This window comes from Dendrobates tinctorius, unplaced genomic scaffold (assembly GCF_039654945.1).
Source record: "Dendrobates tinctorius isolate UK_male_01 unplaced genomic scaffold, ASM3965494v1 ptg000022l, whole genome shotgun sequence".
Classification (NCBI taxonomy): Eukaryota; Metazoa; Chordata; class Amphibia; order Anura; family Dendrobatidae; genus Dendrobates; species Dendrobates tinctorius.
This window is the reverse complement of record NW_027361690.1, coordinates 10,644,293-10,669,861: the sequence shown is the minus strand read 5'-3', so window position 1 is coordinate 10,669,861 and position 25,569 is coordinate 10,644,293. Positions and strand designations below refer to the sequence as shown.

Below are 25,569 nucleotides of genomic sequence, written 5' to 3'. Positions count from 1 at the left end.
GGGTGATTCTGAATGTGGCGAAGTCAAATATGTGTAGGTTTGATTTTTTTTTTATTGCTTTATTTTGATTGGGGCGAAAGGGAGGTGATTTGAACTTTTATGATTTTTTTTATATTTTTAAACACTTTTTTTTTACTTTTAGCATGCTTCAATAGCCTCCATAGGAGACTAGAAGCTGCCATAGCGCGATCACCTCTGCTACGTAGAGGTGATGCTCAGATCACCTCTATGCAGCAGAATTACAGGCTTGCTATGAGCAGCCACCACCGGGTGGCACTCATAGCAATCTGCCATCAATAACCATAGAGGTCTCTAGGAGACCTCTGGTTGTGATGGCAATGTAGCGATGACCCCCGATCACATGACGGGGGTTGTCGCTGCGTATATTTCCAGACCGGCATCCAAAAGTGCATTTAAATGCCCGCTGTCAGAGTTTGTCAGCGGCATTTAACTACTTAATAGGCGCGGGCGGATCGCGATTCCGCTCGTGCCTATTGCGGGCACATGTCAGCTGACATGTCACCACTTTGAGGTGGGCTCACCGCCAGAGCCCACCTCAAAGCGGGGGATACTGCATACTGTTCCATTAGCTGGCAGTAAGGGGTTAAGAAACAACAGTTTATAGTCTACATTATGACGTCCGAGACACTACATACATGTGCATAGATGTCAGTAGCAAAAGCAATTGTTCAAAAGTGTTTTGCAGATGACTTTCGTTTATAATCCATGTCAGATGCTTCTGGAATAAGATTCCAGCAATAGTCAGCCAGCATTGACGTACTCCACTTTCCTTGGTACCTTTTCTCCATCAGTGCAATGTCTTGGTGAAATCTTTCACCACGTTCAATGCTAACGGCACCAAGATTGGCTGGAAAAAAATCCAAGTAAGAATGTAGAAAATGTATTTTTTGTGACATATTGCATTTCATCAAATGATATGCTGTGAGCATGTTGTCCACGAGTTGTTCATAGTTCGGTGCCCTGCTGTTGCCAAGGAAGTTGAAGGTCACATCTTTAAAGGCTCTCCATGCCACTTGCTCAGCACCTTGCAAAAGACCATCAAAGCTACTGTCATTCATTATATCTCTGATCTGTTGGCCAATAAAAATACCTTCTTTAATCTTTGCATCACTTATTCTTGGAAATTTCTGTCGCAAGTAAGAAAAGGCTTCTGATTCTTTTTTCATTGCTTTGACAAAATTCTTCATAAGCCCAAGTCTAATATGCAAAAGAGGGAGAAATATCTTTGCTGGATCAACAAGAGGATTATTTTTAACATTCTTCTGTCCAGCAGCCAGGTTTTCGCAGAGTGGCCAGTCTTTTCTGAAATTGTGCATTTCTCATGCACAACTGTCCCACTCCCAAATAAAACAACAATACTTGGTATATCCAAGCTGCAGTCCAAGAAGTGCAACAACTTATAGATCACCACATATGTTCTAGTTATAATTTCTATAATTAATGTGGGTCAACAGTAACTCCATATTCTCATACGTTTCTTTTATGTGTACGGTATGTCCAATAGGTATAGAAGGATAGATATTTCTGTTGTGTAGTAAAACAGCCTTCAGACTTAAAACTGACAAGTCAATGAACAGTCGACATTCCTTTGGGTCACGCTCGCAGTTTATTAACCCTCAGGTGCTTTGCAAGAATTGAAGCAATGTGGAAGGAAAAATGAACATTTAACATTTTTTCATAAAAATTTTACTCTGGACACATTTTTTTTAATTTTGTCAAGGGTATCAGGAGAAAACAAACCACAATATTTGTTGTGCAATTTCTCATGAGTACAACGATATCCCATGTATGGAGGAAAACCACTCTTTAGGTTCACGGCATGACTCGGAAGGGAAGGAACACCATTTGAGATTTTGAATGTAAAATTGGCTGGAATCGAGAGCGGACGCCATGTCACGTTTGGAGACCCCCTGATGTACCTAAAAAGTAAAAACCCCCCATAAGTGACCCTATTTTGGAAACTAAACTCCCCAAGGAACTTATCTAGATGTGTGTTAAGCTCTTTGAACCCCCAAGTGCTTCACAGAAGTTAATAACATAGAGCAGTGAAAATAAAAAATCTTTTTTTGTCCACAAAAATGATCTTTTCTCACACAATTTTTTATTTTCCAAAGGGTAACAGGAAAAATTGGACACCAAAAGTTGTTATGCAATTTGTCATGAGTATGCTGATACCCCATATGTGGAGGTAAACCACTGTTTGGGCGCATGGCAGAGCTCGGAAAGGAAGGAGCATCGTTTGACTTTTTCAACACAAAATTGGCTGGAATTGAGATTGGACCCCATATCGCATTTGGAGAACCCCTGATGTGCCTAAACAGTGGAAACCCCCCACAAGTGACCCCATTTTGGAAATTAGACCCCTCTAGGAATGTATTAGATGCATGGTGAGCACCTTGAACTCCCAGGTGCTTCACAGAAGTTTATAATGTTGAGCCGTGAAAATTAAAAATCAAATTTTTTCCTCAAAAATCATGTTTTAGCACCAAATTTTTTATTTTAACAAATGTAGCAGGAGAAAATGGACCACAAAAATTGTTGAGCAGTTTCTCCTGAGTTTTCTGGTACCCGATGTGTGAAGGAAGACCACTGTTTGGGCGCACGGCAGGACCCGGAAGGAAAGGAGAAAGGTTTGACTTTTAGAACACAAAATTAGCTGGAATCGAGAGCGGATGCCATGCCACTTTTGGAGAGCCCCTGATGTGCTAAACAGTAGAAACCCCCCACAAGTGATACCATTTTGGAAATTAGACCCCTCAAGGAACTTATGTAGATGTGTGGTCAGCACTTTGAAAAACCAGGTGCTTTACAGAAGTTTATAACAGAGCTAAGAAATGTAAAAAAAAAAACCACATTTTCCCCGCAAAATTTTTCTTTTAGCCCCATATTTTTATTTTTTCAAGGGTTAACAGGAGAAAATGGACCCCAGAATTTGTTGTGCAATTTCTCCTGAGTGTGCCAATACCCCATGTGTGGGTGAAAACTACTTTTGAGGCACAGTGCAAAGCTCAAAAGGGAAAGAGCACCATATTATAGTGCAGATTTTACTATTATTGTTTGAGGGTGCAATGACCCACTGGGAGTGCCTCATAGGTACCAGAACAGTAGAGCGCCCCATAAATGACTCAATTTTACAAACTACACCTCTCAATGAATTAATTTAGGGGTGTAATGATCATATTGATACCAAGGGTGTGTCACAGAATTTTATACCATTGGGCAGTGAAGAAAAGATAATTACGTTTTTATCACAATTCTCTTCTTGAGGAAGTGGTGATGGCCAACTCACTGAATGAATTTAAGAAAGGAATGGATGCTTTTCTTGTGAGTAACAGTATAGAAGGTTATGAATAACATAATATTATAGGTAGATGGTTGACCCAGCTTAGGGGAAGGAATTTTTTTCCCTATGGAAAAAAAAAATTGGCTTCTACTCTGTGGGGTTTTTTTCTTTCCCCAGGATCAACAATGCAGAACAGCTGCACTAAAAATAGGCTGAACTAGATGGACATAAGGTCTTCCTTCAGCCTTCAAAACTATGTTACTATGTTATGTTACAAAAATTTTGTTTTAGCCCCAGATTGAGCATTTTCACACAAGAAGTGAGTAAAATTGGCACCAGAATGTGTCCCACAGTTTCTGCTGAATATAGAAACACACCATATGTGGCTGTACAGTACTGCTTAGCCATAGAGTCCTGGAGCGCAGATTTTCAAATAGTTTGCAGACTCCATATACAGAACCCCCTAAGTGCTAGAGAGCAGAATCCCCCCCCAAGTGACCTCATTGGAAACTATACCCCTACCAAATGTGAATGCTAAAGGTGGTGTATGCACACTGAGGCTCAGAAGGGAGGGGGAGTTTGGATTTGGGAGCGCAAAACTTGCTGAATTTCTTTTGGCTTTTCCAGAGCCATTGTGCTTCCAGTAACGTGGAAGCCCCCTATATTTCTGTTAACAGATGATAGACCTGAGTGGGGACTTTTTTTGTGGATTGAGATGAAGCTTTTATTGGGAACATTTTTCATAATGTTTGTGATCACATTTATCTGGTGCTCTACGCTGAGCACATACTTTGGGGTTTCCATCAAAATCTCCGAGCTGCATGACAGATGAAACCCCTGAGGGATCCATTCACTATAATGAGGCAGCAGAGTTACTCTGGACTCTGTCTGTCCTCTGTTCAGCGTCGCCCTTCCTTTCAGAGGTGCACAAAACTATGATGGACTGTGTTTTTATGCACGCAGGAAAAGACAGACATCGCCGAATCACTGGTCCTATGGCATACACAGTGCCTGCCTCTATCTGCCTCATTATAGGGAATCCTCCGCCGGTGGTTCTGTTTGAATCACGTATTTCAGAGATTTACATGGAAACCCCAATGCAAGCACTCAGTTTAGAGCGCAGGATAAATGTGTGCCGAGCCTTACTGGTTGGTACCATTTTTGGGCACATTACCTTTTTTGATCGCTTTCTATTCTGATTTTGGTGGAGGCAGAATGAACAAAAAACAGAAATTCAGGAATTGTTTTTTTTTCTCCGTTCTGCATGTGGTAAAATTGATAAGGCAGTTTTATTCTTCGGGTCACTACGATTACAATGATGCTGCATTTATATCTTTTTTTACGTTTTGGCGCTTTTACATAGTAAAAACTTTTATAGAAAAAAATAATTATTTTAGCATTGCTTTATTCTGAGAGCTATAACTTTTTTATTTTTCCACTGATGGAGCTATATGGCAGCTTGTTTTTTTGTGGGACAAGATGGCGTTTTCAGTTATACTATTATTATTTATTTTTATACTATTTTTATTTACATTCCTAATTTTGATCGCATTTTATTCCACTTTTTCCAAACTGTATGATGATAAAACATAATTTGCTATTATCGGGCCCTACAATGACATCGCAGAGACACCCATCTGAAGCCAGAGGAAGCTCCTGTTCCTCTGCCTCACTCCTGAACGCTGTGATGGAGCTCGATTGCAGCAATTAGGGGGCTAACAGCCAGGGGCAGCACGGACACCGCTCCTGGCTGTTAGTGCAGAAGCTCAGCCATTGGCAGCACTGAGCTCCTGCACTGATCAGGTAGGAGGTGTTGATATTTCAGCATCTCCTGCACGATCATGCTGTTATCAGTCAGTCAGATTGACTGAACGATCACAGTGATCTGGGCACGGGGACCGACGGCATGAGTCACTGCACCTGTTGCCATGCCTCTCAGCTGTCACAGACAACTGTCGGCACTGAACCACTACTGCGTGTTTACCCGCAGTGATAGTTTAAATGCATGATGGACACAGTCTGCCCTGGTGCGGGAACTGACACCCGGCCATGACGGACACCGTCAGTCAATGGACGATAAGGGGTTAAGGAATAAAAAAATACATACTAAGTCAAGAACAGAATTTCTCAACATTTAAATTATAACACCAATAAGGAAAAGTCATAAAATAATGAAAATCACAGGATCAATATACGTGATAACGATAGCACATGAGAAAAAAAATGAAAACACTTTTTTTAAAAATATCTTGATTTTTTCAGTATCGAGTATGAGCACCAAAAGCAGAAATACTTGCACTTACAAGCCTTGGTATGCAATCGATAAACTTATTAATGACTACAATTTCAATGTTGAGGATGGTATATGGAGGTAAATCAATATATACATTGTACAATTATCCAATATACAGTGACCACTCTCTGAGAAACACTCTGATCCAGACTTGATTTCCTATGACCTAATTTCAGTTTCAGTATACAGTATAATGCATTCTAGCCATCCTTATAAAGAAGACCAGCCCTTTTGAAGACCATGTTTCAATGCAGTTTTAGATGGTTGTTTCAAAATGGTTTAACTGTATTTTCTGTAACCATACCTAATTGTTTTCAAGATCTCAATGCCTAGTGCCGTAAAAGACTACCTAAAAACAATCCGACCTATTGGCGAGCTGGCTTTTGGTCTTCGTAGTGTAGTTGAAAGCATCATTCATATTATTAATAGACTCTACTATCCCCTGTAAAATGAAATGAAAATTAGTTTGTGAATTCAGATATATAGAGCTAATACTGAACTCAAGTTCTTGTAGGAATTTTTGATTTAGGTCCTTCATTGAATGAAAACAGCTTTGCATGTCAGGTCAAGTTACAAACTTCTCCTTTTTTGTAGTAATGACACTTATGAAATAAATCACCTGTATCTAAGCAACTGATCTCATAGCAACTTGAAGCACCTTTCCTACAAAATAGGGCTGGTAATATTTTTTTCCACAGTCAGTATATTAAAGGGATAAGAACTTCAGAGGCTTTTCAGAGAATGAAGACTTGCCCTTTGAACACAGGTAGAGTTCACTCTTTTTACTGCTGCCTATTCTACTGCTTCCCATTGGAATTGGTCTGAATGTTTTTAATCCCATTTAATACTAATATTTTATACTGACTGAGAAAACATCTGATCATTTTTTTCATTTAAGAACAAAGTATGTCATTGACTTATAGAGATGAGGATGTGGAGCTCCATAGACATTGAATAGGTTCTTTTTCATTCCTTTATTTTTTTCTGTATTTTACCATCTGCAGTTTAATCTCTGAAATCGCTACAGCACTTTTCTAGATAAATGGTTGTAGTACTTTTTTGAGTTTCACTTATTTCTAATGGTGTTTTTTTTTTACATAAATTGGGTTAAAACCAGATATGTAGCCTTTCTTTTTAGCAGAGCGTTGGTGTGATCGGATCACATTAGGCTTTGTAATAGAAGGCATGTATTACAGACATGAACAAATGAAATGTTGTGTGTCTAAAATGAAAAAAAAACCATTAGAAACTGGTTATTGTAGTGCAAATTTCAGCAATCTGCGCAAAAACATTTTTTTTAATTATTATGGAGCTGCTGAGAAGTAGCTAGGCCAGTCTACAATGATTAAATCAATTTATTGCAGAATATTCAATTACATTTTTGGATAAAGAATGGGTCTAATATTAGCAATCTCAGTTATTATAAGTACTGCACACATACACGCATCTACAGTTATACCAATATAACAGTTATTACAAATATAATATAAAAATATATCACTCACTGTCCAGCTTTGTAGTTTTAGTAGCTACAATAACATTGATCCTGCCATTTTTGCGTTGATCTTCATAAAGTGATCCCAATTTACAATAATCTTTTATGCATTTAGTGCAATAGAAGTCATTTTATTAACAGTTTTCCTTTGTGATACAGAATAGAACTATTAACACCTCATTATCACTTTGTCTGAGTTTTCTAACAACAAACCCAAATCTAATCAATAGGAAGGTTCCAAGAAGCTGAAATTTCGACTAGTTTGGAGCATCCTTACACTTCAGACCTTTTCTTTTTTATCTGGTTCAGTATATATTCAAAAGGACTTCTTATACTTGAACCATAATTACAGTTTGGGTAAAAAAATCCCCCTCAAAATTTCAAATCTCTGTTATTCTATTTTACTTATTATTCTTACCTTCAACTCTATGACAGCATTAAGTGATGCTGTCAGCTTCCCAATGCCATGCAAGTAAAGAGAAAAAGTGGAAAAGTGGGGATAGTAGCTATTCCAGATACATTGGTGGATCTTCCATTAAAATTCACTCTTGGTACCAAGAGGTCAGCTGAATGGGTGTAGTTATAGAAAAATTGCAAATGAATCCATAATCCAGCAATTTATTTAAGTTTATTGACTCTCACAAATTTTGGAGCCCTGCCCGTATATTTTGCATTGGTAATTTTTATCCAGCATTTATCTAAAGTACTAGATAAAAACTGAGCTCACTGTTCTGCACTGGGATGGTCCCCAGTGGTCCAGCTCATTATTTGTTGGACTGGTTTGAGACCCAGATAACAACTTTCCATGGAAATGCTATCCGCAAAGAGGAAACATCTTATATCATCATGATAATGTAAGTCATGTATCATTATTATTCTGCATCTTAGTTCTGCTCCCAAACCTTCCTGTATCCAACATATTTCACCATGTAATATTATACGAAGGACATAAGCAGAATAGAGACTTTTTATCAAATATGGATTCTATTTTAATGTTCTAGGTGAATTCCTTGATCAATATTTGTAATAAAGGTAAATGAACTAATACATTTTTGCTATAGAAAAAGCTGTAAATGAGAATATATGGTGGAAATGTTTGATGTATGCATAAAGAGAATGTACTGTATAATCAGAAAAAATGATATTACATGACTAAAATTTTTATTATAGACATACTTTTTGAGATTCCAGGACTTGAGGGTTGGTAACTGTTATTGAGATGGGTGTAGTTTTTTTTTATGGGACATTTACAGTTTTGATCTTTGGAGCTTGTGCAGAGAACATTGAAGTTGGGTCAGAAGACTATTCTTATTACCGGATTAAAAAAGAGATGATGTATGACAGCTAACCAGATCAAATAATCAGAGTTTACCTATAATAGTTCCAAAAATTTCTCTCCATATTAATGCCTGACAAAATTAGGAAGAGTCAAAGATACCTCATAACAATATCAGCTAGGTAGTCAGTAATAAGAGTACTATAAATCAAAGTGGCAGGAATAAGGTCACCAGAACAGAAATAAGTTCTTTAAGACATTTGCTTATTGTTTAAACAATGCAGCTGAGAAATAAAACAAAACAATGATGTCACTGTCGGTCACTGAGGCTGCGCTCGCAGCAGTTCAGTCACCAGTGGTTTTCAGCCTGAGCGGTCACATCTTGGCACTGTCCAGGTTGAAAACTGTTTTTCCCCCAGACATGGATTACGGCATGAGACAGAACGACGGAGAGGTGAGGGATATTTTTGTTTTCTTACAGAAGACGAGGGCTTCGGTGAAATTAGGCGTTAGGTGAGTATAACTGTGTTTGTTATTTTTAAATAAAAAAGTGTGTTTTTTTATTTCTAATAAAGGACTTTATTCTTGCTATGTCTTTATTTACCATATGACTATAGGATTAGTAATGTATAGGTGCCTTATAGACACCTCTCCATTAATAAGCCATGGGCTTGATGTCACCTGACAATACAAAGGTTACATCAACTTCACAAATATTAACCCCACTTGCCACCTCTACAGGGCAAGTGAGAAGAGCCGGGAAAAGCGCCAGAATTGGCTCATTTAATAAATGTGCTTTTTCTGGGTAGCTGGGAGCTGCTATTTTTTGGCTGGGGGGCCAATATCCATGGCCCCTTACCAGCCTGAGAATAAAAGACCCCAACCTGTCTGCTTTGCCAAGGCTGGTTGTTAATTATTTAAATAATAAATTATTATTATTTACAGCACAGGAGCAGGCTAATGAATACACCCATCAGCAGCTCCTGCTCCCACTGTTATTAGCGGCAGCAGGTGTTGGATGATGGAATCTGTAGTTCCATCTGATGACACCAGAAACTGGAAGTAAACTTAATACTTCCGATCACAGTTGAGCACTCACGCTGTCTTTTGACAGTATGGAGACCGCAGCTCTCTGACTGGCGAGGCCAACACTAGAAGTTCGGGCCCCCATTCAAGTCAATGGGGTCAGGGTTTGGGTTCGGGTACTGTTCTGGCACCCAAGCCCGAACTTTTTGTAACTGTTCGGCCAAACCTGTCAGGACCAAACATCCAGGTGTCCACCCATCAGAATTATGGGCTGTAGACATGTATCACTTTTAATTATAATGAATTTTTATAGTTTTCCAATGTGTCCTTAAAAAAAATTGTCTGTCCGTGATTTTTTTAAAAGCTGTCCAGAAAAAAAAAAGTCAAGCTGTCAACCCTACTCAGGTATAGTCATTTATTCATCAGATCTAGTCCCATCTGCCCTGAAGAGTATTAAGCCCCCGTCACACACAGCGAGATCGCTGCTGAGTCACAAGTTTTGTGATGCAACAGCGATCTCACCAGCGAAATCGCTGTGTGTGACATGTATCAGCGACCAGCCCCCTGTCGGTTATCGCTGATCGTGCTCAAAAGCCCTGGACTTTTTTTTGATTGTTGGTCTCCCACTGACCAGCACGCATCGCTGCGTGTGGCAGGCGGGAGAGCAGCGATCAGCGAGCTCCCAGCTCGTATCCAAGGTAAACAGCGGGTTTCTAAGCACCGCGCGGCGCTTAGAAGCCCTCTGTGTACCTTAGATACCAGCGCGCTGGTGCAGGGAGCTGGTAACCAAGGTAAACAGCGGGTTTCTAAGCACTGCGCAGCGCTTAGAAACCGGCTGTTTACCTTGGTTACCAGCTCCCTGCACCAGCGCGCTGGTATCTAAGGTTCACAGCGATGCGCGCACTCGTCGTTGCTGGTGCTGATCGCTGGTGAAGCTGCCTGTTTGGCAGCTCACCAGCGATCATGTAGCGACACACCAGCGATCCTGACAAGTTCATATCATTGTCTGGATCGTTGGTGAGTCGCTATGTGTGACGGGGCCTTTAGATGAAACATGTTGGGAGCATAGTAAGGACAATGTAGGCTGACTGTAGTCGAAGGCCAGCCGGGTATGGGTGTCCCTCAGAGCAGCAGCTATTAGGGTGAGCAGGGATGAGCTGTTAAAACTGATCTGATTAGACACTGTTGTCCTGCTCCTGAATGCTGCTCCCAAAGCTCCACTTGATAGATCACTTTCTCATTGAAGAATTTTTGGCAGACCAAACCAATTTATTTCCTTTAAACATGGATCTAATCACTGCACTAATTACTGTATACTATTGTTTATTGATAGTCCGTAATCTGAGTATATCATTTTTTTTTAATCTTGTGTTGGCCTTGGCCCTTGATGAGTTTGATATCTATGACTGACCATGAAATGGTAGCTGTAAAGCTTTATACCAAGTCTATGACATTTTCAGTGATTAGTGTGTTTTATGAAGGCACTATTAAAGGTTAAGTTTTAGATTGTCTTTCTTCTGAATCTATATTGAATTTGTTTTGACAGGTTGTTCATGGATTGTTGATGGATTAATAGTGGTGTGTAGTAAGAATTTTATAAATGAAAACAGATTGACATGCTTTTTAAAAAGGTGGATATTCATGCTTACATTTTTAGCTATTTTTATTACCGTATCTAAAAAACATGAGGATGTGAAGTAATAAAATTCTGACCTATGAAAAATCGCAATCTTTTTAGGGCAACAGATGTTAAACATGGACAATAAAGAAGTGTGATATTATTTATTCATTAAAAATGTTTAAAAAAAACCTTTAATAATGTACCAAGTACTGAGGAAAACTGTCCCAGTTTAATTGGTTTGAACTTGAAAATCGTATATGCAAAATTCACAATGCCTTCAGTTGCATCGCTGTAAATGGCTTGTCAAGGGCATCTTCCTCCTTCACAGATGGCACATGTATAATCAAAGTGAAATGTGTAGTACAAAGTTGATGAAGGAATGTTATCTTTCTGTTGTGGCTAAATTTTCTTGCTATCAAGCAGATTCCCAAAACATGAAAAGGTTAAATTCCAACATAATAGGGCTTGGATCTAATGTTGTATCATCTGTTTGTTGTTACTTGGGGTTTTTAAAAGACCAAGGTGATTAGAAGTTAATGCTCTCTACACCTATACATAGGAGAGAAAACTGCCCAGGAAAGACATGATTACAGAGGTTCTGAACCCAATGCAGTACAACATCACTGAGGTTATGCCCAGTGTGGCTCCAGCGACAGCTGCTTCCATGGTGGCTTTCATATTTCTGCTTATACTTATTTGGAGTTATGAGGAAACGTCATCAATACCAGGTAAGAGAATTCGGACTTTACATGAGGAGCTGTCAAATTACATTACTACCACCACTGTGATAAATGGGTTGTCTCATGTTTGGAAGTTATCTCAGATCAATCAGATAGGAGATAACTACCCAATCCATGGGACCTACCACCGATCTTGAGACTTGGGCTTTGCAGAGCCCCATGTGAGTTGAGTAGTGGTCAATGTAGTGCACATCCTCTCTATTTATTCATAATGGGGCCGCCGGAGATAGTTGAGTGCTGTGCTCAACTGGTCTTCGCCACTCCTATAAAAATAAATGATAAGAATGTGTGCATGATTGACCACCATTCCATTCACATGAGGCTCTCCAGAGCCCTGGTTATTGGGATCGGCGGGGATTCAAACAGTTGAACTCCCAGCGATTGGGAAATTATCCCCTCTTTCATACATTAATAAATGGATATAGCTGCAGCAACGGTTAATTAATCAGATGTTATAGTTGGCAGTCATGGGTCTACGCTGAACTGTAGGTAGACCTACTGTATCACTAGAGACCTTGTTTGGGCTTGGTATAAAGTATGGACATCCATATATGAGTCTCAAAAGGCAGCTCTTGCCCATCCATATATTACATAATTGTAATGCTAAATGCCCACTGCAGTGGTTGGTGCAGGGAAAATGTCTCAGAGAAAGTAGGGATGTGGCACTTTGTTGCTCTCTGGGTCAGTTCCTCTATAGAAAGAGATAATTTTTGCGAGACAGCCCATTCACATTCACTAAAAATCTGAAAGTGCAGGGGTGACTCCAGTTCTGCCATTGTCTGCTGATAATTACTGTAGGGATTGTCATTCCCTGACTAAACAAGTAGCAGCCCAGCATTGGAGAAGTAAAACCAGAACCACTCTTTGAAAACATGTCCCATCGCCATCAGTGATAAGGCTAAATCCATCTCATAGGTATCTATCCTGTTATCATTGCACCTTTCTGTTTGCTGCGCGATCCATTTCATGATTTACTGTAACATTACTTTTTCTATAGGTCCTGCCTATTACCTGGGACTTGGGCCACTCATATCCTATGGAAGATTTCTGCTGACAGGAATCGGGACGGCATCAAACTATTACAATGACATGTATGGAGAGTTTGTCAGGGTGTGGATTAATGGCGAAGAAACCCTCATCATCAGCCGGTAAATGTGCACTTGTTATATTTTTGTAGCTATTGCTCAATATACTCTAGACATGCATATACTGTGCTGGAAATGACTTGTGTCAGCTACTGGACGCCAGCACATGCCTAGATGCTCAGCAGCCACCTAAACGAGAAGTATTAATATATATTTAGCCTACGGGAGATAAAAGCCATCAGTTTCATGTTTTTACTGATGCTTAATATTGTAGGCCAAAATGATCATTTAGGAGATTGGTATTGTCCTAGCTAATCATATTGTGCTAAATATCACCCTGACCTTCACATTTTAAAGGGATTGTCCAGTTAAAACAAGTTATCACCTACTGGATCTGCAGGATAGGTGATAACTAGCTGTTTGGTGGGCGTCCAACTGCTGGGACTCGCATTGCTTGGTAGATCAGGGAAAATTATTCCCGTTACAAGATTTTGTGGCACGTTGGATGCCTGACGGCCGTTCCATTAATTCTCTATGGTGCTGTTGGAAAGCACAGAGCGCAGAGTTCAGCAGCCCCATAGACAATATTTAGAGCGCAGGTGGCTCTGTTCTTATTGGGAATAAAAGTGTCCCATTCTTATGATCGATCACCAGGGGTCGGACCTCCGCTGATGAATAAGTTATCGCCTATCCTATAGATGGGTGATAATTTGTTTTCACCAGACTATCCCTTTGTAGATTTCTCTATAACTGATTGCTGCCAGTAAATGGAGACATTCATTGTTTATATACCGCCCTCCTCACACAGCTGCAGTTTGTTATAGTGTATCAGAGCAGATGAGCCCATGATCATATAAAGACATGTGCAAATCCTGTATTACCTCACAGAGGATTGCCTACACTGACACACTGTAGCTATATGAGAACAGCCATAGGGTAATGCCTCATTAGAGGGCCTGTCAGATTCCCAAATGACATACAGTGGGGAAAAAAAGTATTTAGTCAGTCAGCAATAGTGCAAGTTCCACCACTTAAAAAGATGAGAGGCGTCTGTAATTTACATCATAGGTAGACCTCAACTATGGGAGACAAACTGAGAAAAAAAAATCCAGAAAATCACATTGTCTGTTTTGTTTTCATTTTATTTGCATATTATGGTGGAAAATAAGTATTTGGTCAGAAACAAAATTTCATCTCAATACTTTGTGATATATCCTTTGTTGGCAATGACAGAGGTCAAACGTTTTCTGTAAGTCTTCACAAGGTTGCCACACACTGTTGTTGGTATGTTGGCCCATTCCTCCATGCAGATCTCCTCTAGAGCAGTGATGTTTTTGGCTTTTCGCTTGGCAACACAGACTTTCAACTCCCTCCAAAGGTTTTCTATAGGGTTGAGATCTGGAGACTGGCTAGGCCACTCCAGGACCTTGAAATGCTTCTTACGAAGCCACTCCTTCGTTGCCCTGGCGGTGTGCTTTGGATCATTGTCATGTTGAAAGACCCAGCCACATTTCATCTTCAATGCCCTTGCTGATGGAAGGAGGTTTGCACTCAAAATCTCACGATACATGGCCCCATTCATTCTTTCATGTACCCGGATCAGTCGTCCTGGCCCCTTTGCAGAGAAACAGCCCCAAAGCATGATGTTTCCACCACCATGCTTTACAGTAGGTATGGTGTTTGATGGATGCAACTCAGTATTCTTTTTCCTCCAAACACGACAAGGTGTGTTTCTACCAAACAGTTCCAGTTTGGTTTCATCAGACCATAGGACATTCTCCCAAAACTCCTCTGGATCATCCAAATGCTCTCTAGCATACTTCAGATGGGCCCGGACATGTACAGGCTTAAGCAGTGGGACACGTCTGGCACTGCAGGATCTGAGTCCATGGTGGCGTAGTGTGTTACTTATGGTAGGCCTTGTTACATTGGTCCCAGCTCTCTGCAGTTCATTCACTAGGTCCCCTCGCGTGGTTCTGGGATTTTTGCTCACCGTTCTTGTGATCATTCTGACCCCACGGGGTGGGATTTTGCGTGGAGCACCAGATCGAGGGAGATTATCAGTGGTCTTGTATGTCTTCCATTTTCTAATTATTGCTCCCACAGTTGATTTCTTCACTCCAAGCTGGTTGGCTATTGCAGATTCAGTCTTCCCAGCCTGGTGCAGGGCTACAATTTTGTTTCTGGTGTCCTTTGACAGCTCTTTGGTCTTCACCATAGTGGAGTTTGGAGTCAGACTGTTTGAGGGTGTGCACAGGTGTCTTTTTATACTGATAACAAGTTTAAACAGGTGCCATTACTACAGGTAATGAGTGGAGGAAAGAGGAGACTCTTAAAGAAGAAGTTACAGGTCTGTGAGAGCCAGAAATCTTGATTGCTTGTTTCTGACCAAATACTTATTTTCCACCATAATATGCAAATAAAATGAAAAAAAAACAGACAATGTGATTTTCTGGATTTTTTTTCTCAGTTTGTCTCCTATAGTTGAGGTCTACCTATGATGTAAATTACAGATGCCTCTCATCTTTTTAAGTGGTGGAACTTGCACTATTGCTGACTTATTAAATACTTTTTTTCCCCACTGTACATCTTTTGACCCAGTTAAGGTGGGGCTGCACCAGGTGATTACAAATTCGAAATCCTGTTCCCCATAGATAGGAGTTGGTTTATGAAACTCTGTTTGTTGCCCATAGCAACCAATCATAGTGTAGCTTTCATTTTTCAACAGCAGAATATGAAATGAAAGCTATGATGCAATTGGTTGTTATGAGCAACAAACACAATTTCATTTTAGACACAAATTTCCTCCCGTCTGTCCCTGTGTCCCATACATTATAATGAATCCATTCATGTATTCTGTCAGTTTGGGAGTGAGGCCACAGTAGGCCACAAAAATTAGAGGATTAGTTCATCAAATCCAATGATTTTACCTACATTGGCCAACTATTTAATCTGTATGTTTGAGTCTGCCCAATGGCAAAAATGGAAATTGTCACATTTAGTCGGGCTGTGCTGCAAGAATGAAGAGCCTTGGGATTACAAATCGGTTTTAGCTAATACCAATGTGTTTGTGCGCCGGACTGGCGCTTTTCTCAAGGTATAAAAAATACACTTGAGAAAGGCGATGGTCCGGCACAGAAACGAGTTGATGTCAATAAAAACCGATTTGGAATCCCAAGGCTTTTCATTCTCGCAGCTCAGCTTGCCTAAATGTGACAGTTTCCATTTTTGCCATTATGCATCTGGAAGAACCATTTCCTCCGGCCGCGGGACAGCAGTGGCTTTCCACGCTTTTATGGGTGTTATGCCTGCACACGACACCATCAGGTGAGCGCTACCATCACTTCTACTTATTCTTTACCAGACAGTAGTGCCCTATTTTGTGTGCACTTCTGCCCCTCTCCAGAGCTTCTCACCCACTGCTATATGTAAGTGGAATCAAAGAACAAGCCTTTTTGAATTCAGTAATCACCATTTTTCATACACATGTAGTGCTGATAGGGCATCTGCACCACTGCTACATCACAAAATCATCTTATTTCCATGCACTTTGTGCCACAGTTTTTTTTAACAAGTACTTTGGCATTTTTAAAGTTTCTTTTTATATTCAAAACGGCGACCATAATGGCGAGAAAGCCACAATAAAATGCATGTATATATGTGCAGCAGTAATGTAGTGCAGGCAATATAAAAACAAACAGGTGTAGCAATAGTGTCAACTTCTGGGGAAACATTACCACTTGTGTATATTGAAATACAAGAGGAGTCAAACATTTTCTGCACTTCAGTTAAAACTTATGTTGGTCATACTATCTTATCAGCGCTTTCCATACGAGGTCGCCGTCTTCCCAGTCACTGCTGTGTTATGTCAGATCATCAATGTCTTTGGTAAGAGAAACAATGATTACCACGCTTGTGATTTGCATGAAAGAAGGGCAGCGTGCAGTGATTTGTTTGTTGTGCTCTGACGCTGTGTCCGCTGCCAATATTTATCGAAGATTTTGTGTACAGTATGGAGAAGTGCTTTGTTGTGAAGATTTTTGTATGATTGGATAGAGGTTCAAGTAAGTGTCAACTGCAAAGAAGGAGTCAGATGCCAGCCTACACCCAAGACTAAGGACAGTATTAAGCGTTGGATAAACGAGTGACAGTGGATTATGTCACCTGAATGAATGATAATATGTATAAGGTGTCGGGGCCTAAAGACTTTTTGAAAGCTTCAATTTTTACAACCCAGTGATCCAGAGTAGTGCTTCCCAAACCCTGTCCTCACTGACACAAACACATCATATTTGCAGTACTTGCTTAGTGTGATGCTTTAACCTCTTCACGACTTTGGACGAATCCATATGTCCAGGTTGGGAACAATTCCCAACCTTGGACATATGGATACGTTCTGGCAATTTTGCACGCATAGGAGCTGTGCGCGCACAAGATCGCCACCAGGTGTTGAGCAAATCTGACACCCTACACTCACTACCAAGAATGGTGCCCACACCGCTCCTGGCAGTTTAACCCTCTAAGTGCTGTGACCAATATCGATTGCAGCATTTAGAAGGCAAGGAGTGGGAGATGGATCCTTCTCCCCTCCGATTGGTGCCCCAGTGAGGTCATTTCGTGGGGTCGAACAATGTCATGGTGACCCAATGTTGCCATGACAACATCCGGGTCACCAGGGCTAGCAAGCTAGTTGGATCATGCGCAGTATGAATGGAGGGCTCGAGCATCCATTTTTTGTCAGGCTGTCATCTGCATGACAGCACGGCAAACAGTGCCTCTGATCGGTGGTAACATTATTACCAGTGGTCAGAGAACTGCGGTTCCCACGCTGTCAGATGAAAGTGTGAGCCCGGTCACAGAGGCGTCGGCTGATGAGAGTACTACTCCCATCAACCTACGCCTGTTGGTGCTAATAACAGCAAGAACAGGTGTGGCTGATGGGAATTTTCATAAATAAATAAAAACTGGTTTAAATAATTAAAGAGAACGGAGTTGGGCTCATCTATTCTTGATAACCAGCCATGATGAAGCTGACAGCTGTCAGTTTACCATGCTGGTTATCAAAAATACAGGGGAACTCATACCAGTTTTTAAATTTATTTATAGTGCTGTCTGATGTTTTCAGCCATTGTTGCTCTCACTGTTATTAGTGGCAGCAGGTGTAGACTGATGGAAGTAGAACTCTCTCTTCAGCCGACGCCTCTGTGAACAGACTTCTTACACCCGGTCACAGCTGCTGACGCTTTGAACGGCGATAATGATCTCGTTCCGCCAATCAGATCTTCTGGGGGGGTATCTGGGAAAGGGCTAGTGTAAGATTATATGCCCCATAGCACCAATGGCAGAGTCGCTATCAATAAAGGGGGAGTGGTTTGTATAAACATCTCTCTTGCGATGTAAACGACGCATGCGATTGTCCGTGCAGCCGTAATGACGTCACTTCCGGTGACGTGCTCCATGGAACGCATGTTGGAACGCATGCTATCCAGTGTTGGAGTGCTCCCGGAAGTGAACGGAGCTACGGAACGCACTCATGTGCACCATCACAGGGAGATAAGCTGAATCGCAATTACTAAGGAAAGGGGTAAAAAAGGAGAGCATATATAAGGTGATACATATATTATTTTACGTGAATGCTAAAAAATAAATGGATGAAAGGAAATTAGAGTGATTGGTAGAAATGATGCAAATGTGAATCAATCATAGTACGGGCACAAAGAGAAACGCCCAAATACAGGCAGGAGGTGAATAAGGTGCTAGAAGTGAAATACAGTGCAAAGTGACTGGGTGCTAAAGAAATATTTTATTAAATATAATATAAAATAGTAATTAGAAAATATAATAATTATCATGCCATGGTCATGAGCAGGATTCAGACAGGTAATGTCCGATGTGGACACGCTGCAGAGAACGGCTTATACAGTATGTGCATGGCCCATGTGTTTGCATTCAATTGGTTTCTTGTTTTTGCAAGATTAGGGAGGCTTCCACCCCTCCCTTGTGGGCCATGCACATAAAAGCCGTCTTCCATAGCGTGTCCACATCGGACATTACCTGTCTGAATCCTGATCATATAGGTACTATACACATGGTCAGGTTTTTAAATACATCGGTTATGGACTGCTCTGATATGGGGGTTACCTTGACGTTTTGTAGAGCGGCTTAGTATACATTTTTTGCAAAAAACGTATCAACCAAATACCCTGTTTTGTTATCTTTTTACTAGCACTTGCTGTTTACTGTTACATTTTTACAGCAGAGTATTTTTATACGTTTGTTTTAGTTTGTTTTTCTGTGTTTCAGTCTTTTGGTGGTGTGAACACTGTCCTACAGACTTGTTCACTGTGTGCATGGCCCATGTGTTTGTAGGTAATGTCCGATGTGGACACGCTGCAGAGAACGGCTTATACGTGCATGGCTCACAAGGAACTGGCGCGATAAAGTAATCGCGTCAGACCTGGATGTGGTATTGTCGCAGGCTGATGATGGCATCTCGCTGGCACGTCACACAAAAGTCGATGGGCTATCCCCTGGAGCTGGACTGTTATTCTGTATTGCTGTCAGTAGAGATTCAGGAAACTTCCCGAATCGTTAAGCCCCGGGCGGTAACCCAGATCACCCGCATTATAATCTGCTTTTGTGACAATGTGCATAATCTTTTGTGCCAGCTTAAGTACAGATGCAGAACTATACAAATAACAATGACACAAGGGACACTTTTAATACCTGAGCCACAAGGTTTTATCACATACAGTTTTGAGTAGTAAACCATTTAATAAATCTGTAACAGCAGTTTTTGCTTCTTCTATCATACGTATGTTATATACTGCTGAATATGATACTTTTTCCCCACAGATCTTCAGCAACATGCCATGTGATGAAGCACAATCATTATGTGTCAAGGTTTGGCAGTAAATTGGGATTACAGTGTATTGGCATGAATGAAAATGGGATTATATTCAACAGTAACCCAACTTTATGGAAAGTCATACGGCCTTTCTTTAACAAAGGTAAATATTTGGAAATAATTGTATAACAATAATAATATATTTCCAATACATTTGTTTCAATCTGCTATGAAAAAAGAACAAAAGAAATTTTTTTGCAAAGAGTAAAGCCAAAGAACATTTTACTAATTTCGAAAAGAACCCTCGAAGATAGGACTATGCAAAACAAAACATTCAAAGTTAAAATTTAGGACAAAATATAAGATGTAAATTAGGAATACAAAGTGATACAGAAGACATTGTGATAGAAGGAAAGAAGAAAAGGGGTATCACAATGCCACCTGCTGGCAATGCTGGACACTGCAGCACATTCAAGTCCGCGCAATATATTACCGTATATTAAAATCTTGGAAAATAGACTGTAACTGTAAAGAGTGTTTTAAAACTTTTTATAGTCTTATTCAATATTTTCAATAGTGCCAAAAAATCAGATTTACTTGGTGTTTTCTGCTATTGTCAATGCATTGTTAGAGATGAGCAAACCCTAACTATAAAGTTCGGTGTACATACCGGATGCCGAGTGAGAGTGGGAGATTTTCCATCTCCACAGTTCAGTTCTCCATTGATTTCAGTGGGGTTCAGGTACAGTTCTGGTACCCAAGATGCACTTTGGACTAAAGTTCAAGCGCGTACCAGAGCCAGAACTTCCAAGGAATCGGCTTTCATAGAAGTAATTTTCATGCTTGCGATCCACCACAATTAGCCTGTGCAGAAATCTAGCCTCTGGTGATAAAAACTGATCACTGAGAGGTATTCAGTAGAGATGAGCGAATTTGCTCGGATTTTGTCTCCGAATCTGATTTTGACATATTCGGGCCATATTTGAACACTATTCGTTCCGAATGTTTGTCTTATGATCGGTTCCGAACATATTTGGTAATTTCTACTCCCATTGACTCCAACGATGTTCAGCTGTGTTCGACGAATACTGCAAAAACAAAATTCGATTCCGATCGTATTCAAAACCGAATCCAAACAAGTTCGCTCATTTCTAGTATTCAGCTGCCTGGTTCATGGGAATTAGCTGATGGCTAGTCCAGAAGGTCTTATCTAGCCAAACCTCTGCAGGCAGAAAGCACTGCACTTATGTGATGTTTGTTAATCAAATTCACATGACTTTTTGTACTGTATATATGAGAGCTGGCAAAGGGTTCATTTTCTTCAACGCACTCTGTCACAGGGAATTTAAGAACCCTGCGATTATGTGTGTTCCTGAAATTCCACATAAATACATTTATAAAACCCTGTTTGCTCATTCAACCTTTCAGTAGATTTTTCACTTTTCTAGAGTTTGCCATTTGACAATGAAGCACAAATCATCCAGGAGAGGAGCATAATGCAATCAGCATAGCAGTCGTTTAAAGCACCAAACTCACACAAGCTGAGCTTTACTTCTAGTTGCTTATTTGCATCCATAAAATTGAAAAATGTCTTTTCAGAACATTCTCTGATGATTGACTATATATGCGGATTGCTTTTTTTTTTCTTTAAATGTGGAATGTTTAATAAATTTAGTGGACAATTCAGCAGTCAGGCACATTTTTATGGTTAGTTGGGTTAATTTGTTGACTTATTTGAATTGGTTTTCCAGCTCAAAAAATGTAGTTAAATTTACTTAAATTAGTAACATTTACAGCTTTATAATAGAGTTCACATCTAAAAGGTACCCCAATCTTCAGCTTAAAGCGAACCTGTCAGCAGAATTTTGCTAAGTAAACTACAGCAATGTCAAGTTGGTACTGTTATACGAATTAAAAGGCTACCTGGGGAGAAGAAATACGTCTTGTGGTTCTTGTGTAATCAATGTTAGAAGTTTTCAGTTAATGAGATGCTCGTGCTGTGGGTCTGGACTGTAAGCAGAGTCTTATCTTGGTGATCTAATAATAACTAGAAAGGAGACCCTAATGCAAATGTGAAGGCAAACAACTGAAAAATAAGATGCACAACAAAGATAGCACTAGTATACATTGCCAGTAAACCCATTTATATTTTTATTAATTCATTATAAATATAACATTGCATAAATATAGACAGGGTGAACTGCTAACCAAGCAGGGACTGAAGACCTTATACTATGACAAAAGTAAAGTGCATGTAAGACCTGTATAAATTGGAGCCAGTAATGCAGGTAAGAATGACAGGATATAGAGTTCCAAATTGCACTACATGAGTGGCAGAATAAAGTACAAAAGGCACTTACATGAGTATGTAGTACGTTTATATGGCATCCCCGCCTCCCCAACCCACGTTTCGCTTCTTTGTCAGGAGGCTTCTTCGTTCACCTTGTGTATATTTATTCAATGTTATATTTATACTGAATTAATAAAAACATATAAATAGTTTTACTGGCATTGTATACTAGTGCTATCTTTGTTGTGTATCTTGGTGCTTCGTGGCTGCCTGTGAGCAGATCTTTACTTGGTTTCTCTGGCTTAGAGCAGGAAGATAAGACTACAGTCCCACCAAGGAGCACGGGGATATCATTAGCTGAAAACTTCTAACACTGATTACACGAGGACTACAATATGGATTTCTTCACTCCATATATTATTTTAATCAGTATAATTATGGCAACATGACAATGTCTGTAGTTTACTTAGCAAAATCCTGCTGACAGGTTCACTTTAAGGTCTGGTCCTAGCAGGACCCATTCCAGTTTGTGTCCGACACAGAGTAGGGTTTCCTGTGTTTGCCCATGGCCAGAGCTGGGTGCAAAAATATCTGGCTTATTACTCATTTTAATACCTAAACTAGACCTCTTTGTTGTCTGTATGTCATCTGTGTCAGAGAATTGGGCTGAAATGGACAAAAGAACGCCCCTTTCACCCCACTGAAGTGAAGTGTTGAACAGGCTACAAAAAAATATCAAATGTATAATTGCAGAGGTCATTCCTTCAAGATTCCATTACAGTGGTGTACTTTACTATAATGTCACCAGATAGATAAAGGATGGCTTCTTTATAAATTCAAAGGAGATTGGTGCTTGATACAACTGCAACAAAAAAAATATAATACAGGTGCCTGCCAAGATCTAGTAGAGTAAAGTGACCAAACATATACCACTCCAAATGCATGTTTCGCCATTAAAGGGAATCTGTCACCACCACATTTGACCTCTCAAACTATTAATATGAGCATACAGGTTATATAATGCTGAAAAAAGTACTTCTTGTTTCTCAGCATATCTTGGCATATCTTGTTGCTGAGAAATCATCTTTTATCACTTTTTATAAATGACCTCAGGAGCAGATGGTGTCTTGAAGATAACTCTGCCCTCAGAAATTATTTTACATGAAAGGGAGTTACCAATGTAAGACAAGTAACCAGCACAGAACTTGTCTTCTGCTCCCTCTATGGATCAGGTATTACCCTGAGCCACAGCTCACAATGATGTAGGTAGGAGACTTTGGTAATCTTGACCTCTATTGCAGGCAGTGAATACGGACTCAGGTTATATATCTCCATAGAGATACATTGTGTATAACAATGTATTTTTATGGTGTCTGTATGCTGAGGTGAAGACATTTTTTTTTGTTTCTATAAAAGTAGTAAAAAATAATAAGCAATTACAAAAATTGCATTTATTTTTTTTGTTTCTGAGTCCCCCCCCTCCGGGTCTCAAACCCACAACGTTAACATTACAGATAGACACTTAAAGGGAGTCTGTCAGAATCAGAAGGTTTTTGCTAAGTAATGTACAGGCATTGTCATGTTGATACTGTTACACTGGTCAAAATGATACCTGGGGTGAAGAAATCTGTCTTGTGGTTATTATGTAATCAGTGTTAGAAGTTTTCAGTTAATGAGATGCTCGTGCTCCAGGGCGGGACTGTAGGCAGAGTCTTGGTGCTCTACACCAGAAAAAATGAGAAAAGACCTGCCCACAGATACGAGCATCTCACTAATTGAAAACTTCTAACACTGATTACCCAAGAACTACAAGACAGATTTCTTCACTCCAGGTACCAGTTTGATCAGTGTAACAACACAAACCTGACAATGCCTGTAGTTTAGAAACCAAAATTCTGCTGACAGGTTTGCTTTACGCTGCTGACCCACAAGCTCTGACACTGTAGATGGGAGGATTTTGTGTACTTGATCTGTATTTAAGAATAAAATATATTTTCATCCTATAACATTACTAAAAATTAATGAAACACTTGATAATGAAAAAATAGTAATTTTTAATGCGTTTTTTAAAAAAAAATAAACATTACAAATCAGCACATAACATGGACATATTTGGTGTCTCTCTAATCGTAATGAACCACACAACATAGCTATCAGATTATTTACGGGGATCGGTAAATGTCAGAAAACAAGTGGCGCGAATGATATTTTTTTCTCAATTAAAAATGTAATAAAGCTGTAACGCTGAGGCTATGTTCACACGTAGCGTAAATGCTGCATTATTTCTGCTGCTTTTTTCCTGAAGGTGTCTGCACCAGATGACGCAATAACAATCTTCTCTGATTATTGCGTGTTTGCTGCATTATGAAGCAGGGCTGTTAACACTACAAAAAATCTTTGATACTGCACTTAAAAATCCAACTGTGTTTTTTTTTCTTGCATTTTTATCAGAAGAAGCCTTTAGAGAAAAAATGCACCAAAACTGCAGAGTTCAGCAGCATCTTCAAACCACAGGGGGTGGAGATTTCATGGAATCACATCCACTTTGGTTCGAAATTTAGAGTGTAGTGCAAATGCTGCGTATCTTCTGCTGGATTTTTTGCACAAAAATTCTGTGTTTAACTTTCCAAGCAAAGTGGATGTGATTTCATGAAAACTGCACCCAAGGATGCTACTGAACTGTGCGGTTTGGGTTCTTTTTTTTTTTCGCTCTTGTCTTCTATGTGAAGCCTAAAAAAAAGTATGCAGAAAACTGCAGTTACTTTTTTAAGTCTAGAGTCTAAGCTTTTCTGTACTATGAAAAACTCATTAAAAACGCGGTTTCACATCTGCAGTTGCAATCTTACAGAAAACAAAAAACACCGTATTTCTGCAACAGGCACAAAAAAGAAAACTGTCATAAAGTGAAGCTACATAAAGATGAGAAAGTTCTGGCGGCTCCGCCTGTGAATGTAGGAGCAAAAATGAAATCCACATGTCCCAACTAGAGATGAGCAGGACAGACAGATGACATTGCGTTGCCCTGGATAATCAAAACCTGTATCGGGAACGCCAGATAGTTAGAGATTCATGACATCCCATCCAGCCACCATGTACCACTGACCTACATGCTGGACCAAAGACCCGTGAATCGATCCGCTCATCTCTAGTCCCAACTGTCCCGGATACAGCGGATAGTTTCGGATTTGGGTCCACACCCTGCAGTCTCAGGTGTCTGCTGAATTTCCCTCACTACCACCGCCCAGCTGACAACTCCTTCTACTGGGGGAGAAAAAAATGGTAAATGGGTGTGGATTGGGGTGTGGCCAGGGACATGGTCAACATTTGCTGCGATGCGGATAGCACGATACATGATCTGTTCTTTCTATTCCTCAAAAGTTGGGAGGTATGCATATGACATTGTTAACGCCCTCCTATATTTCAAATAAGATCTGGGGCAGAGTTGTCTCCTGGCACCATCTTTCCAGGAGCCTGTAAGAGGTCACTTATATAAAATGATAAAAGAGGATTTCTCAGCAACAGCACAGCTAATATGAGACACACAGGGAGGACTGTTCTCAGCATTTTATAGCCTGTATGCCCACATTAATAG

At 40.0% G+C, this 25,569-nt stretch overlaps 1 protein-coding gene across 2 annotated transcripts in view; it reads left to right on the top strand.

Moving 5' to 3' along the window:
* The first annotated feature begins 6,252 nt into the window (after window positions 1-6,252).
* CYP19A1 (cytochrome P450 family 19 subfamily A member 1) overlaps window positions 6,253-25,569 on the top strand; it is a 43,761-nt gene continuing 24,444 nt past the window's right edge. Inside the window, exons 1-4 of one of the 2 annotated variants that reach the window (XM_073568438.1) lie at window positions 6,253-6,363; window positions 11,575-11,743; window positions 12,753-12,903; window positions 19,696-19,850. In XM_073568438.1, coding sequence (XP_073424539.1) covers window positions 11,599-11,743; window positions 12,753-12,903; window positions 19,696-19,850 — 451 coding nt within the window. In that variant the 5' untranslated portion in view covers window positions 6,253-6,363; window positions 11,575-11,598. Of the gene's footprint in view, window positions 6,364-11,574; window positions 11,744-12,598; window positions 12,671-12,752; window positions 12,904-19,695; window positions 19,851-25,569 lie in introns of those variants that run through there. The other variant, XM_073568440.1, reaches the window with a different exon arrangement.